Below are 16,844 nucleotides of genomic sequence, written 5' to 3'. Positions count from 1 at the left end.
TGCAAGCACCATAGCCAGCCATAGTAGTATACTGCCATACGTAGATCACACAGAGTGTAAATATATAAAACTACTTATAATACTATTGCTGACTCACATACTGGTGTGTGCTCCCTCGATCTGGTGTTCATTTAGCTTCATATGCCCTTGTTTTACTAAAAAAACGTCTTTTAAAATTATGCCAATTAACTTGAGGGGTTCCGAGCTCCATAGGTGTTAATTGAGCCTGAAGTTATAGCTTTTTTGATAAAAACAAGGGCTTAAGAAGCTAAAAGAAGAGCAGCTCCTGCCAGTGGGGTCACACACCACTATGTCAGTGTGCTTGGCTTACAATCCTTCATCCTGGTGGTAGATTTCCTTTAAAAGTGTGCACATTATCATACTGCTGGTTGACAGCTTGTCTGCTCCTTGGTTATAACTTTGGAACGCTTCCAAGTATAATATATATATATATATCCATATCATATAAAGCGGACAACCGAAGCTTGACGTAATAGTACTGCAAAATGCGGGAATGCACCTCCCAAGATACTATTATGTCAAATGTCGGTAAGGTGTTCAGCGATTCTGGCATAGGGGTGGTCTGAATTGACCTCTCTTACTGGAATTGACATCATAAGCATGCACATTAGTCAACAGGCAATGGAGAAAAGACGCCGAGGGTAGTGAATACACGCTGAGGAGGACAACGCTTGTGCCAGACAGCCTATTTGTATACTGGTTACTGCAAGTATAATTATATCTTTGTATATTTCTCCTCATTCACCACTGTGTAATAAGTAATAGCAAATAACCAATGTGAATTGTGTTACGATATCCATGGTGGATACCAACTATCAACATTGAATAATATATATTGCAAGTTAAGATTTGAAAATGTACTTCATATAAATACATTTTTGGGAGCTTGGAATATCAGAATATTTGTATACAAGGGCCCTTGAATATTATGTTATACATGGATTATTGCTTTATGATTGTGCAAATGCTGGACATTGGATAAAATATACATTTACTTTTTTAGTTTTTAAAGTTTTTTTTAGGTCTATTTAATGGTCTTTATATGTTTTATATGTATGACATTTATGATAAATACTTGGTAATAAATCTAGAAGGTTTACATACATTCCTAGTGTATGAGTTCTATGCCATGTTAATTATTAACCTTTAAAATAAATTTCTTTTTCTCCCAATTTTTCTCCTGGGACAACAGTGAGCATGAACTCATATATATATATAGTGCCTCCTTTAATAAAGGAAAAACTATACATGTAACACAGGAAAAACGACATGAACATATTTATCTATGACTCTATAGTTTGAAAAATACATACATACAATGTAACGAAAACTTCATTTTTAAAGATTTTATTTAATGATGGAGCTATCTCCTGTAGATGATATAGTGCCCCAATATTTTGCAGTGCTGTACAGGGATGACCACCATTCATATTAGAGACAAATTATAAGGAAAAGCCAATTAAGCTACGGCAGTGATGGCAAACCTTTTAGAGGCCAAGTGCCCAAACTACAACAAAGAGCCTCTTATTTATCTGAAAGTGGCAACACAGAAATTTAATTTGTGATTTATACTTCCTTCTCTGTCACAGTTTTCATTGATACCAGCACCCTGAGGACACCAATATAGCAGAAAATAGTCCCAGGTAGAGCTATCACTTTAAAATACCTCTGTCCTGGGCTGTCTGGGACTGCAGGAAGATACCTGGAGTCATCTCTGTTGATGACCTGAGTGCCCACAGAAAGGGCTCCGAGTGCCACCTTGGGCACCAGTGCCATAGGTTAGCCATCACTGACCTACGGTAATAGTATATTTTTGGGAGTGTGGGAGGAAAGTGGAGGATCCGGAGGAAACCCACGCAACACAGGGAGAACCTGGTCTATATGCATCCATGGTACTGCAAGGCGCCAGCACTAATCGCTGAGCCTCTGTGCTACCCTTTAATTGATCAGGAGAGGTCTCTGTAGAAAATGCAGATCCACTGGTCTTCTGGAGGACTTGGTCCATGTGCATGAGGAAACTGATGGAAGTTTTTAGGTGGGGTCTACCAGCCTGTTGTTACAGTGGCCGCATCCAAACCTCTCAGTGTCCATAGAGGCCGTCCAGCGGCCATATCTAAGGTGGGAAACTTTTATATTAAAAATATCATAAATACACAAATAATACAGCAAAATGCAGGAGATGAAATGGTCAACACTATGCACCAGTTTTTACATGATTGATGTACTAAGTATTTTGATAGAAACCATAACATTAGCTCTTGCCTGGCTTGGCACGCTGAGCACTCGTAGATCACTGCATTCCTGTCTGTACTTATGGAACTTGGTCGCGTATTTGGATGTGGGGGAATAGAGAATAGAAAACCATTATTGATGGGACGCTCTGCTCTCCTATTAACAAAAACATCAGAGAATATCAGAGATTAATAATATCCACCACATAACAGCGCCGCCTAGCGACTAAATAACATGAAAACGGACCAGATATTGTAATTTATATAGAACCACACTTCATGCTGTCTCCTTCTCCACAAAACCAAACTGGGGAGAACTTGGCTCTGAAAAAATAAAAGAAATCTCATCATTTATTTCTATTTCTCATCGATAAAATAAAATCATACAATGAATTCTTATTTACTGAATCAGTTCATTAGATACCTGATTGTATGTAGAGCAGGTGAGGAGCGGAGCCACCATCCGCATCTTCAAGGCTCCTTGGAGACCTTGAAATCAGTGGATAAGACTGAAAGAAGAAGAAGTGATATATAACAGTGGGACATATAATACCGTCCACAGCGAGACACTTCACTGGAGAGAAGACAAAGCTTACCTGATGAAGGGTCTCATCACCGCTGCTGTACTCTGTGTCAGACACGGGAACTGCAGCATTTCTTATTGACCAATAACTAGGAAAAACAGGAAGGAGTCAGTCTCCTGCTGGGCAGTGATATATTGGTATCTGGGTCACATAGGAAACCTTCAAATGTAAAGGGGTATTTCCATCTCAGCATTCACATTTAATTTAATTGTGCTGCCATATATAGATCTCTTCAATTGCATGTTATTAGAAAAATGTACCTGTGTGAAGATGATGTCCTTTAAATGTCACCATGTTGTTCCTTAAAATCAAGATAGCTGTCCTTGAATATGGCCAGCACTGTGCTTTTCCAACAGTGACCACACATGCCCTTTTGAGGTGCCCAACCACCTGGATTCAAGACTCATTACCATAGAACGGCTGTAGGACATGCTGTTACTCACAGACATTTCATTTGCAAAAACTATTTGTTTGTGCAGTCACTAGAGCAGGGGTGGTTGTATCCAAGGACAACAATCTTGTTTCTAAGGGACAACATGGCGACATATATGGGAAATTATCTTCACACGGGTACATTTTTTCAACTGGGCCTCAAACTAATCTGCCCTAAACAGGTGCACTGCCAAAAAAAAAACACCCTTTTCATTACTTGATAAAGAGGTCTGCTCTTCCAAAATGAAAAACCAACTGTATGCAGAATGAAAAAATATTTCACCACAGTTTTAAAATGTAAAATGTCATCATCTCTCTCATGATAAGGACATAGTTTTGCCCTTATACAAATCCCTGGTGAGACCACACATGGAATATTGTGTACAGTTTTGGGCAGCAGTGTTTATAAAGGGCATATAACTGGAACGGGTGCAGAGGAGAGCAACCAAGATTATTAGGGGAATGGGGGGGGGCTAGAAAACAATGACAGATTACAAAAGTTGGGATTGTTAAGTTTAGAAAAAAAAGATGGCTGAGAGGAGACCTCATTACAATTTACAGATACCTGAACAGGCACTACAAGTGTTAAGGTAAACCTAGCTGATAGAAATGACAGGATTTGATCTACTTGCTTTAGTTTCCTAAAACTACTGTAACAGAAAATACATTTTAAAATGGCGCCGACATCGTGGACCGCACCCAAAACTCACCTCGGGAATACCCTAAAGGTGACGTGAGCATGAGACAGCAGGAAAACTCTCCAATCAAGAGACTACATGATCTGGGAAGCCTGATATGTTATGCTTTGTATGCTCCTCCTTTTCTACTTTTTTCCTGCTTTTCTATATAGACTTGGGAACCCAAATAAACTTGCACAGTGCTGATTTGCCCAGGGCATCAACATTGACAAAGGTTCTTTACTGTAAGAGCAGTGAGACTGTGGAACTCTCTGCCGCAGGCGGTTGTTATGGCGGACTCTATGTACATGTTCAAGAGGGGCCTGGAGGTTTGTTACAGAATATTAGAGAACAAACAGTGTCATAAAAACCAAGGAACACACCAGACCGCTCATAAATAAAGAAATGTTGCAAAGTAGCAAAATCTCTTGCAGGATTAGAAAGCTCTGAACATCTTCTGGAGAGCTGATCAATCCATTATCAGTGAAGAGCAAAAACACCTTGGATAGGGGGCTAGGGCAAAAATCAAAGCACCCCAGCATAGCAGTAGTGCAAAGGAGAAAGGAACAAAGCGCAATATTCGTCTTATACCATATGTATAAAGCATAGAATGAATGCTATAAGTCAGGACTCTCACCTGAATTAGATAATAAGAAGGCTTTTCAGAATCTAGGAGTCCAGCTGCCGATCCTGGAAGGCAATATTCATTTAGGGACCAGGATCCCGGAACGATGTGGATAAAATGTGCAGACCCTCTGCACACAATATCAGTAAAGGAGTATGGCACAATTGCTAACCTAAGAAAACATGGTAGGTCAAAGATTGACCTACCATGACAATCCACATGAAAGCCCAGGCAGGAGCCCAAGTGTCAGAAAACGTCCACAGGACAATTATTGGTCTTGTTCTCCACTAATCTGCAGTTTATTGAAGAAGCAGCCATTACTGAAAGCAAGCTGTAAGCAAAAGCGATACAGAAATCATATGTAACAACCTATACTAAAAAGAGGCCAAAGCTCATTATAAATGCTATGTGAGGAGGAAAGTCAACACTACACATCCCCTGAACACACCATCCTTCCAGGAGAGCATGGTGGGGCAGCATCAAGCTGGGGGAGCAGCTCAGAGCTGATGGGCAGATGGATGGGGCTAAATACAGGGAAATCCTGGAGGAATACCTGTTAGATACTGCAAAAGACTTGAGACTGGGATGTAGGTAAAAACTAAGCGTATGCTAAATAGGGACAATATGAAGGGAAGCCAATTATCTTATCAGTATATTTTTGGGAGTGTTGGAGAAAACTCGAGTACCCAGAGGCAACCAACACAAACACAGGGAGAACATACAAACTTCATGCAGACCTGGCCCTCATCAGAAGTTCAGGATTTAGGTAAGCAAATTACACTCACAGGCCACTTTATTAGGTACACCTGTCCAACTGCTCGTTAGGGCCCGTTCCACACTTGCGAGTGTGATGCGATGAACTCGCATCACACTCGCAACGCATGGTGCCGGGAACGCACGGCCCGAACGCTGCACCGCAGGAGTGAACTGACATGCTGAGTTCACTCCCGGTGTGCAGCGTTCGGGCCGTGCGTTGCATTGCGAGTGTGATGCGAGTTCATCGCATCACACTCGCAAGTGTGGAACGGGCCTAACACTTAATTTCTAATCAGCCAATCACATGGTGGCAACTCAGTGCATTTAGGCATGTAGACATGGTCAAGACAATCTCCTGCAGTTCAAACCGAGCATCAGTATGGGGAAGAAAGGTGATTTGAGTGCCTTTGAACGTGGCATGGTTGTTGGTGCCAGAAGGGCTGGTCTGAGTATTTCAGAAACTGCTGATCTACTGGGATTTTCACGCACAACCATCTCTAGGGTTTACAGAGAATGGTCAGAAAAAGAAAAAACATCCGGTGAGCGGCAGTTCTGTGGGCGGAAATGCCTTGTTGATGCCAGAGGTCAGAGGAGAATGGGCAGACTGGTTCGAGCTGATAGAAAGGCAGCAGTGATTCAAATCGCCAGCCGTTACAACCAAGGTAGGCAGAAGAGCATCTCTGAACGCACAGTACATCGAACTTTGAGGCAGATGGGCTACAGCAGCAGAAGACCACACCGGGTGCCACTCCTTTCAGCTAAGAACAGGAAACTGAGGCTACAATTTGCACAAGCTCATCGAAATTGGACAGTAGAAGATTGGAAAAACATTGCCTGGTCTAATGAGTCTCGATTTCTGCTGCGACATTCGGATGGTAGGGTCAGAATTTGGCGTCAACAACATGAAAGCATGGATCCATCCTGCCTTGTATCAACGGTTCAGGCTGGTGGTGGTGGTGTCATGGTGTGGGGAATATTTTCTTGGCACTCTTTGGGCCCCTTGGTACCAATTGAGCATCGTTGCAACGCCACAGCCTACCTGAGAATTGTTGCTGACCATGTCCATCCCTTTATGACCACAATGGCCGGTGAGTGTAGTTAATTATTAATAATTCATGATTATTAGTAATAGTAGTATTTTAGTATTATTAGTAGTATTCTATTAGTAGTAGTATTTTATTATTAGTCAGCCGCATAACCAGGAGAGGCTTGGCCCCATAGCAGATTTCTGCATGGGGTTCTGCTTCCCTGTTAATTTTTTTTTTTTACATATTTGTAAAATCACACACACATAAAGTTCTACACTCGTACGTACGTGCGTGCGTGTATTTAAACACTCAAATATATATTATATACAAATTCAAAGGGGCTTATTTATCAGGGCGTAGAAGACCCGAAATAATCGCAATCACTAGTACTTGTGGTTATTTTCCCCTTTCTGCCAACTCCTTCCCAGAATGGGCGTGAAGGAGGGCGTGACCAGTGCAGGATTGGTCCGGTGCAGGGCATTCCTGTCCTGACGCCAGCGCACTTGCTGCAGCCAGCGACTTTTCAGACTTAAATAATAGTCCTTGGCTGTGCTCATTTCGATGCCATGTAGCGCCTGGCGCAGAAATAATGCACAGCATAGCCACCCACCGGATTCATCAAGAGGCCTAAGCCTTGGAGGTGTGGTGGGGGTATCATACACTGGTATAACCCCCATAAAGTATATACACATAATACATACACACACAAATACTTAACAGAATCCTCTCTTCCACCATGCTTCACTTGTGGTCACCGTTGTCACGCCGTCGGTTCATGCGGGAGGGGATTCACAATCCAGTGACCATAAAAATTAATAAAATAGGCTCCCTTTTACACTTCACAAAGGGCAGGGTTCAGGAGATGCATGGAGGACCCCGAACTGGGCAGCATAAAATTAATAAACTACACTCTCCTCCTCTGCGTCAGGAGAGGGAGAGCCAATACATTGCCAGGCCTGCTCATCACTGGGCAGATCAAAAGTCAGGCCCAGAATAGTCTCCGCGGCTCCTGTAATGAAATTACGCCGCTGCACATGATAATGATTCGGCTATGTAGGCCCCTGGACCTTTAGGGCCCCTATAGCAGCCACTACGGCTGTAGTTACGCCCCCCGAGTATGATTCATCTGCTTATGTACAATACAAAACCAGATGCAGATTGGCTGTCATTTGACACATGCTATATTGTACTTCTCTTCCCAAGCCTAAATAGACATGGTCAGTAATGACCACCCCAAAGTCCCCATCTGTTACATGCAGCTTTGCTTGTTGTTTTTAGAGGTCAAGTGGCACATTCTAAGACTTTAAAAGGAAAGAAGGTTCGGATCCACAGTGAAAACATGGGGTTTTCTAACTCTCAAACTTGTAACAAAGCAGATTTTATTTGGATGAGAATACACACAACGCTGTTAGTGTGCACTTATGTTTTGGGGTGCTCACACCTGCGGCTATGCCATGTGGAATTTTTGCAGGAAAAATATCCAGTAATGTAATGTATGTGAATGATCAAAATCCCATACACTACATCAGTTCTCCACTGCAGTAGTGTATTATCACAGCATAATACACATCAAGCGGATATCACCAGGTTTCTGATCCTTGTGCAGCGGCTACAAAATTACCACTGGAGTAAAAGTCCGCTGCATGTGTTGATAGTCTCTTCAGTATTTTATCTGGTATGTATGCGATTGTGTTTTTATGCACATATTAAAAAAATAACCCACACAAATTGCATGTAAATCATTTTATTTGATGAAACAACTAAAATTAGTGAAAAACTTAGCATGTCCCCTGAACAGACATTTCACACTTTGCTCCACTTCTGTATAAGCCCTTCAGAGGCACATAATGACCACGTCACATGCTTCTCTATCAGCACAAGCTCCATAGAAATGAGTGCAATAGCTACATACATGCATACAGTCATACGGCCAGCTTACAGGTTATGTACTGAGGTAGATGTGGTACACTATGGTACCCTGGGGAAACATTATTCCTTCATCCCACAAGCATGAAATGTAAATCTTCACAACCCCCTATATAAAACACCCCTTCATAAACACTTCTACAATCTAATCTAAATTACAAATAAACACCAACATTAGACAAGGCGTGTAAGAAAATTGAAGACTTGGACTAATGGTAGGAGATCCCGATGGGATTGGACTGCACACATTTTCTACAGCCCAAGGACTAGTCCTTGTGTAACTAATAATACTAGTCCATTTTAACACACACTAGCAGCAGCCTGGTATCTGTAAACATTTAAGAAATTGCCAAAGGATTGGGGGGAGACCTGCTCACCAGGAAATGCAACCCGATCTACAGTATAAGATTCAGATCAGGGCACTTACAGTGAAGTAGGGGTGACATGAGCCCAATACAAGTTTTTAAAACCAAGTCTGCATAAAACAATGGCAATAACCAACTACAGATTGTTCTTTTTGCTTTTCTACATCTATAATCTGGAAAAATATTTCATGAACTTAAACATTTGTCACTATTCTTAGTGTCATCTAAGCAATAGCATACAAATAAAGGAACAATATAGTCCCTTAATCCCAGAAGTGTATTGTAAAGCACGGTGAGAGGCCTGCATAAAGTGAGGTTAAGTTAAGGCACTCCTCCAGCAGAGTAACATCTCCAGGTGAGGTTATTAAAAAGAAAGACATACAACTTATCTAAACTCTAACTATAATAAATAACGGGAGCTTTCAGAGGAACGTAGAAGGGGATTTCACTCCATCCAGACATTGGTCATCGCTGAGTTTCCACCGCAATACTGACATGAGCATGACGGATGGTTCTGCCATGTAGTTTGTAGCCATCTTGCTTTATAGTGGCCACACTCCCAGGTCTTCTACCCTCTGCCGGCACATGAGCAACTACTTCATGGTCGTAAGGGTCATAGTTCCCTCCCACGGGGGTCATTTTACGCAGTCCGTGTTTTGTAAAAATCCCATGCAGTTTCGCCTCGATTGTACCTAACATTTCTGCTGCATCGGTCATGCCTTTTTGCTTGGTTTCATTCACTGCCGACTCCAAAATGTCTGCCACTTCTACCAAGTCTCGACAGAAGCTCTGGATTCCTACAAAAACACAAAATGATAAGAAAGTGGCTTACAAGACATTATACGGCACATTTACATCACTCTGCTTTTTCTGTGCGTCCCTTCTATAAGGGAACTTTATCAGTTCTTGAACGCCTTTATTTCTCAATAAAGTTTTCTCAATTAAAATCTCAATCTTGTTCCGCACACTTGCTACATCCTACCCCAGTCTCCAGATGTATCTGGCTGGAGTAGTTTCATCATATGCCCATGCATGGAGTGCTGACGTCTGATACATCCCCCACTGTATGCTTTGCTAAGGAGTCTATGCAATAATAACTCACTTTATGTGGAAAGGAAAAAGCTGCAGTTTATGGGGCACTTACTATGCTTGTCCATTAAAAAAAAAATATATATATATATATACACATTATTATGCAAATCTGCTTCCCAGTACACTAGGGGTGTGGCCGCTCCTGAAGTTGCACCAAATCTACTTCTTTCTATGGAGGACCATTTATGTGAAGGGTAGGTCCAGGGTGGTGTGGCATCATTGAAAACGGGTGCACGAGCAGGCATGGCCCTGCCATGGGTACACCCAAGTGAAGTAAGAAGCTGCTATTTTTATATAAAGTCTGGAGTGCACCAGACCATATAGGTAGTGGAAAAGGTCAAGAGAAAAAAGTAATATCTGTTAAGCAGCAAACTAATAGTTCCAATGAACTATGGAAACACAGAGCTGAAAAAGGTCTGTGGTTATGCACTGGTTAAAGCTGTCATATTGCTGTTCAGTAAACCCTGCCCTTATCACTCACACACACAGCCATCTATAGCCAGACCTAGTTCCAGTTTCTATACACTGCACATGACTAATCATGTGTCTAATAGTCAAGGACAAAGAGGGAGAACACGAAATATCATTCACTTCTGGTTTTCAATAAATCAGCTTAGATAAAAGGTTTATAGAGGGGATGGTGATCATCTGACTACTGTCCCTTCCTTCTCCATAAACTTATATATAAGCAAGTCTGTCCAAGTTAAAAATTAAGGATTCTTACCAAAGAGTTTTGCATCCTCCACAAACTTCCTTGTTCTTTGCCTAACATTGTCAGAATCGGCTACAGCTCTCTCGTAACGCTCCTATGAAAGAAAACATTATTAGCAAATAATATACATTACATGGAAGGAAGGCATTTTACATCTCAAATCAGACAGAATAGGAATTCTTCAGAAATCACTAGGAATAGATTTTTTTTTTTGCTTAGAAATCCAATTACTACAAGGTTCAATGAGCAAAAAATAGAACAAGAGTAAAACAGAAAAATATCTACACAGCTGGCAAATGTATTGTATTGCCTCTTAGGTTTCATATTTCCTCTCATTTAAACATAGTGTGAACCATAAGATAAGCACTAAGCCATATTACTTTCTATACAGTTGTATGGATGAAGTGTGTAATGGTGAATCTTCTTACAGGGAACCTACCGTTAAATCTCGAATCTCTGCCTCGAGCTTGACCGTCTTTTTCTCCAGTGCCTTCACAACACTAGTCGGATCATTGGTTCCACCTTGTGCGGTGGTCTGGCCTCCGGTATTTCTCTGTTGAGGAGCAGTACTAGAGGCACACACTGGGCACCTGCCATAAAAACAAAGGGTTAATCAGGGATGAATGAAGCATTAATCTTAGTGATCCCCCTCCATGTAATAAAATAGTCCACTAGACCTCCACTGTTGCTTGTGTGTTTAGGCGGACTGCATTGTCTCTGTACAAAGGCACAATCTCTATTATAGGGCGAGAAGAGAGAGGCCATTGTGTTCACAGGGTCATTGTATGTCCAATTGACCCCTATTACTATCTTACAACTTAGCATGAAACAATGGCTGTATTACTGAATCCTGCACCACAGGGATCTCATTTAACCTTACAATCACATATTCCTCATTACCATCTACTATTAGATCACATTTCTGATCTTTCCTACAAACTTCTCCATTTGGCCTCACGTACACAAGTGTGAAATGGGGGAATGTGCTAGTTGTTTTTCTTTTAGCGCCAACATACAATCCCTTTTTTTTTTTTTTTAATGGTCTGCTACACACACACCGATTGCACAGCCCCTGTAAGAGTCGACTGCCAGGCTGTAGATTATAGAGCAAAACCAGGGCCACATGGGCAGAAACTGTGGCAGTGATGTGAATGCCCCAACACTAGCACATACCAGTCGCTGAACACAGTGCATCCACATTGCATTCCATTATCCATAATTGTCCATTAATGCTGTGGGTCCTTCCTTCAGCCTGAAACCATAACAAGGCGTTTACATTGCGTTTTAAAACACAATACAACAGCGGAGGAGAGGAGGCTTACCCAATTACACGGTTGTTTACATTGGGTTAACATGTTAAAATATTATTAGGAAAAACTCCTCCTTAGCTGCTGTATCGCGTTTCGCGAGTGAATGCAGGTGAATGTGCTGCAGAATGTGTCGCCATCACCCCCAGGGTGCGCACCCTGACCCTATTAGTAGTACTGCACCATGTGCACACAGTATCCAGCCATCAGCAGATTGGGGAGGTTATAGAAAGTAGCTGTTCTGTAAAGTTTCCCCCTCGGCAGCCTCTTCTCTACAGCACGCACAGCCTTGTAAATCTTTAAGGGAATGAAGCTACGTGAAGGAGAGAGGGTGGAGAATGGATTCCCTCTTCTAGGTTATTGCTCCCCCTCCCTGTGTCTGACCTCACACACAGAAGCTATGGCTAGAAAAGTGCCTTCATTTACCAGGACAAAGTCCAAGACACCGGTCAGCTGTGTATACAGAGTTTCTTCATAACAAAGAACCTACAAAACATCACTATAAAATCTATGCTAAAAAAAGGCCTTAAACCCTTCTGTGAACATACAGTCTTAAAGGCTAACTACTGTCATTAAGGGCAATTATGGAAAGGTCACAGACATAGTGAATACCCCCAAGCCTAGGAGTAATTCTGCTACAGCCGGGTCAGTGTCCTGTAACACTACCCCACTTGTCTCTAGTATGGGGTAATTATGGGCAATATGTCACAGCCTGGTGCAGGGTGCTATCTCTTCACCCATTTGTCTCCTAACAGCTGGGAACCTACACTATGGCTTTATCTTCGGTCAAACACCTTGACAGGAGCAGAGACCACCAGGGCTGATAATGAGCCAGGAAGAACTCATTGACCTTTCACAGAAGTGAAACACGTCTATGGGGGTAGGGGGTTACACACACTGGACACTTGACTTGCTGGAAATCTATCCACCACTATCAAGTAATTCCCCCAATATCAGGAGAAACTATTATACAATGTGCTGAAACCACCAGGAATGCTGTGTGATGCAAGATCTGCTCAGGACTGCAGGGATCCAGCCATGATTGATGGCCGCAGAGTCTTTCTACATGGTCACTGGATACAGAGATACCTATTGAAGGCATTGGGGGAAGGGCGTCCCCCTGTCCTTCTCATCCCCTTAACAGCTCAGCACTGAATATATACGGGATAATGAAAACTGATCAGAACAAGAAGAGGTCCACTCTGTGTAAATAAGTCTACAGGACAGAATTGGAAATATTTTCTACATTTGTTGGATCAGATCCCGAGTGTATTAGACAGAAAACATACATTGCCGGATCACGTGGATGGTTTTCCGGGGACAGGAAGCCTTTAATGACAAGCCAAGAGATACACGGCATTCCTGACATGTCTAGGATATAGATTTACACTATAGTGGTGAGCTATGATCCTCTTATGTGTACACTACTACCACCTAGTACGTGACAACACAGTCCACAAAACTAGTGTCACATTCACTCCCCTCCCCCGAGGCATATACAGTACACAATGGTGTTAACACCGATCACCCAGAGGTTGTGTACAAGGATGCAGCTAAGTAAATAGACACATCTGCCAGCAGGGAGAGTATCATTTATGCTGGAGCATAATTTGCATCCAAACACCATAAAAGCAGCTGAAGTATACTGGTGAAAAGCAAATATTTCCAAAAATGCTTATCTATCAGAAACAGGTTAGTACAGCCCCAATAAATGAAGACAAACAGACTAAAACCATTGATTCTTGGGAGCAAACAACAATAGCTTTATAACAAACTGGAAACAAGTCGGCCATGTTCACTAGTCACCAATGTATGAACAATCTGCTTCTCTATTCAGAAAGATAGTTCCCTTTACGTACCTGACACCAACAACCTACATGGACGAATGCCGGTGCTACATTTACATAGTTCACATATCACATTAAAGGGGTTATCCAGGTTTTAAAAACTAGTGAAGGCCAGGCTAAACATCCACTTACCTCCTCCGGCGCCGCGGACCCTGTTTGTTTACAGGGGCACAGAAGCCGCGCACAGGGAGCTTCCGGTCCGCAATGTGGCCGGCTACTCCCATCCGTCCCTATCTCTCAGCGTTGTAAGCGCTAAGAGATGGTGTCGGATGGGAGCTTCCCGCCAGACGAGGTAAGTACATGTTTATTATGTTTAAATAGCCCGCCCCAGCACTGCCCTCAGTAATTTTTAAAACCTGGATAACCCCTTTAATAATAATTCCTTTGTTTATATATTGCACACAGAGCTTCCCAGATCAGTCCCTGTCCCCATGGGACTCACAATCTAATCACATTACATAAAGTTTTCATAGGGAATCAGATGATGAAAAATTGCAGGGAAATCCCTACATACACAAGAAAGGGGTAGCAATGTCACTACATAGTGGGACTTTACAGCTACTTCCACAGTGTAAAACGGTCCACATGGTGCCCACCAACAAGGACTATGGTTTTAAACCCATATCCTGATCCGAGTAGGTTCAGTGGATCCCCAGTTGGGGTGGACCCCCCTTCATGTATGAGACAGCGAGTTCAGTGGATTCAACCACAGTCAATCCAAAAAATATGGTCATCATACAAGACAAAATGCAGCCCACATCAGGAAGTTTCTTGCAAATTGGATACAATTCGTGTATAACCAGAGAGTAGGATCCCCTACGACCCAATTACTTTCCTCTATAGGACAGACCAAATTATAAGCACCAAACGCAGAAACGTCACTTGTCTTAGACAAATCCCTTATTATTTGGACCCACTCCATCAGCAATTCCAAACATCTATAGGTGCTTAGATACATGAGATTTCTGTCAGTAAATCCTGTAATGTCCTCATGTCTCCTGCAGATTTAGTTAGTGAATTCCCAGCTGTCACCATGGTAATGGGTGCTGATGGCTCCTCTGACAACTATCTAATTGCCGTCATGTCACCCAAGGATGTAACAGGAATAGATCACAACATGAATGTTTACCATGGAGACTGCAATTCAATGGACAGCATTCAATCTTATCTTTTTCTTGTGTAAATGAGATTTCACTGTGAGATAATTGGTTACTGGGTAACTTCGTCAATGTGAATGACCATTGTTAGAGCTGGGGGCTGCCTATTGTTTACACCGGTCAAAGGATAGTCCAGCGGATTGTGTGTGCTGAGAGGGGACGGGGCACAGGCTGTGGGGGGCTTCATCATATTTCATATAAATGCTCAATTATCTTTAGTTACACACAGGGGCGTAACTACAGCGGTAGCAGCCACTATGGGGCCCGCAGTGTCAGGGGGCACCATCATCCAACCTGACACAAAGAATGGAGGATGTGCACCAGTGTATATGGTGTCTGTATACACTGTATGCGAGTATGTTGCATATGGCACGGTATGTATGTGTATATGCACCTGCTAGGGGGCCCTGTCTCTCCTAGTTACCCCACTGGTTACACAGCTGTGACCACCATGTCTCATACAGGTGCAGTGTATGGAGGGTCCTTCTCACTATACATGTAGACCCCACATCACACAGTATATGCTGTAACCCTCCCCGGGGTAGTGTGGTCAGTGACTAGGGCAGTTACTATGGAAACTAGCGGACACCCCAGTGCTTCTCTACATAATGCAATGGAGGGGGCACACTCTCCGCATCCTATACAGACCTGTCGCCTCCAGTGATGGCACTCACCTGCTGAGCCGTGTGCCTTGTGCTACCAGTGATCGGAGCTGCTCCGCCACAGACTTCAGCTTCAGTCCAGCCATGTTCACAACTCTCGTCTCTCTGATGGGGGGAGGCGCGTGCGCAGTTCAACTACTACGGGAGCGAGGGGGGGAAGGGGGCTGAACCGGCGTCAGCCAATAGAATAAGGGGGGCCGGTAAAACTACAACTCCCAGTGCGCACCCCGCCGCCGTGCACAGGGCGTGTCTGTGTAGGGGTTTACACATAGGACCCGCCCAGTATTTCCTGTAGTCAGTCAGTCAGCTGGAGATGTGTATTAGCTGTTTAATAAAATTACCAGAGTTATATCACAGCCGTGGCCAGGGCTTCTATCAGCCTTTGTATTTTGTACCTTACACCTAGTATTATGGTAAATGTGGTATTCATTATACCCTGCATTCCTGGCCCGTCCTCACTAAGCTATGGAAGTGCTTCTTCACCTGAAGTTGGACTTCAGAAATCTGGGTTCTCTTATAAATCACAGCTGATCTCTCTGAAGTTATTTCCAAGGCTGTTGCATAAAAAGTACAACTTATCTGTGCTACAATAGTAAAAAATTTTATCGCAAAATAATCTAAAAGTACATTCCCATATATGTTATTATATAGTTATGAATTCCACTCCAATTGAAAACAGTGGGAAAGGTCATCAGTGTATTTTTTCAACTGAGAAATCCATGTCAGATATCGCTGTGTGAACAGACCCTGATTAAACATTCACATGATGCGTTTTGATTGCGTTTTCCATTCCAAAGACTCCAGCCGTGATCCCGTGGGGAGGTAATGCGATGGAAATGCGTTTGCTGTATGTGATGGAAATGCAATGTTTCCTCAAAGGGATGCTAGAGAACGCAACGCTAGCGGAATATGTGAACGCGCCCTGAAAGGACACATTCCAAAGGCTTCAGCCTTGAACACACGCTTACGTAACATTGTGTTTTAGCAAATGTAATGGAAACTCAATGTTATCTCAGCATGTGATCCAGGCTGAAGCCTTTGGAATGTGTCAAAGAACGCATCAAAAAACGTGATGCAAAGCATCGTGTGAACACACCCTGAGGGTGCGGTTAGAGGTACCGCTAATGTTGCGTTTACATGTGAACACATGCAATCAGTAACCAGCAAGACCTTTGAGCGTGTTTACATGTTGCATTTTGGTTGGCTCCAAAACATACTGTTAGGTTGATTAGATTGTGAGCCCCTTTGGGGACAGGGACCGATTTGGCAAGCTCTGTGTAATAACCTCAGCTGTTGTAATGTGTTTCAAAATGCAATGTCTGAACGCAGCCATATGGTGTCTTTAAGATTTCTACTTTTCCATCAACAGCGGATTATAGGGGATTGTTTTTTGCAGGATAAGGGCTCTTTCATATTGGCGTT

At 42.8% G+C, this 16,844-nt stretch overlaps 1 protein-coding gene and 1 long non-coding RNA gene across 3 annotated transcripts; both read right to left on the bottom strand.

The window, feature by feature from the left end:
- Window positions 1-2,289: 2,289 nt before the first annotated feature.
- Window positions 2,290-2,925, bottom strand: LOC140128999 (uncharacterized). 2 transcript variants are annotated; one of them, XR_011855242.1, is made up of 4 exons: window positions 2,849-2,925; window positions 2,677-2,761; window positions 2,500-2,576; window positions 2,290-2,409 (listed from the first exon to the last, which is right to left on the bottom strand). It is a non-coding gene; the product is annotated as an uncharacterized lncRNA (long non-coding RNA). The 2 variants fall into 2 exon arrangements; XR_011855241.1 differs by having other exon boundaries at window positions 2,290-2,576.
- A 5,157-nt stretch (window positions 2,926-8,082) lies between these two features.
- On the bottom strand, window positions 8,083-15,591 carry GRPEL2 (GrpE like 2, mitochondrial). The gene is made up of 4 exons (XM_072146199.1): window positions 15,435-15,591; window positions 10,889-11,039; window positions 10,462-10,543; window positions 8,083-9,442 (listed from the first exon to the last, which is right to left on the bottom strand). The coding sequence occupies exons 1-4, from the start codon at window positions 15,506-15,508 to the stop codon at window positions 9,111-9,113; spliced, it is 639 nt and encodes a 212-aa protein (XP_072002300.1). The 5' UTR covers window positions 15,509-15,591; the 3' UTR covers window positions 8,083-9,110.
- Window positions 15,592-16,844: the final 1,253 nt, after the last annotated feature.

This window comes from Engystomops pustulosus, chromosome 4 (assembly GCF_040894005.1).
Source record: "Engystomops pustulosus chromosome 4, aEngPut4.maternal, whole genome shotgun sequence".
In the NCBI taxonomy this organism is placed as follows: Eukaryota; Metazoa; Chordata; class Amphibia; order Anura; family Leptodactylidae; genus Engystomops; species Engystomops pustulosus.
Note: the sequence above shows the minus strand (reverse complement) of the source record. Positions and strands in the feature narration are given on the sequence as shown.

Coding starts and splice junctions, on each gene's coding strand:
- GRPEL2 (XM_072146199.1), bottom strand. CDS start 15,508: ATGGCTGGACTGAAGCTGAAGTCTGTGGCGGAGCAGCTCCGATCACTG. Junction 10,544..10,888: donor CAGAGATTCGAGATTTAACG/GTAGGTTCCCTG, acceptor TTTCTTTCATAG/GAGCGTTACGAGAGAGCTGT. Junction 9,443..10,461: donor GGAGGATGCAAAACTCTTTG/GTAAGAATCCTT, acceptor GTGTTTTTGTAG/GAATCCAGAGCTTCTGTCGA.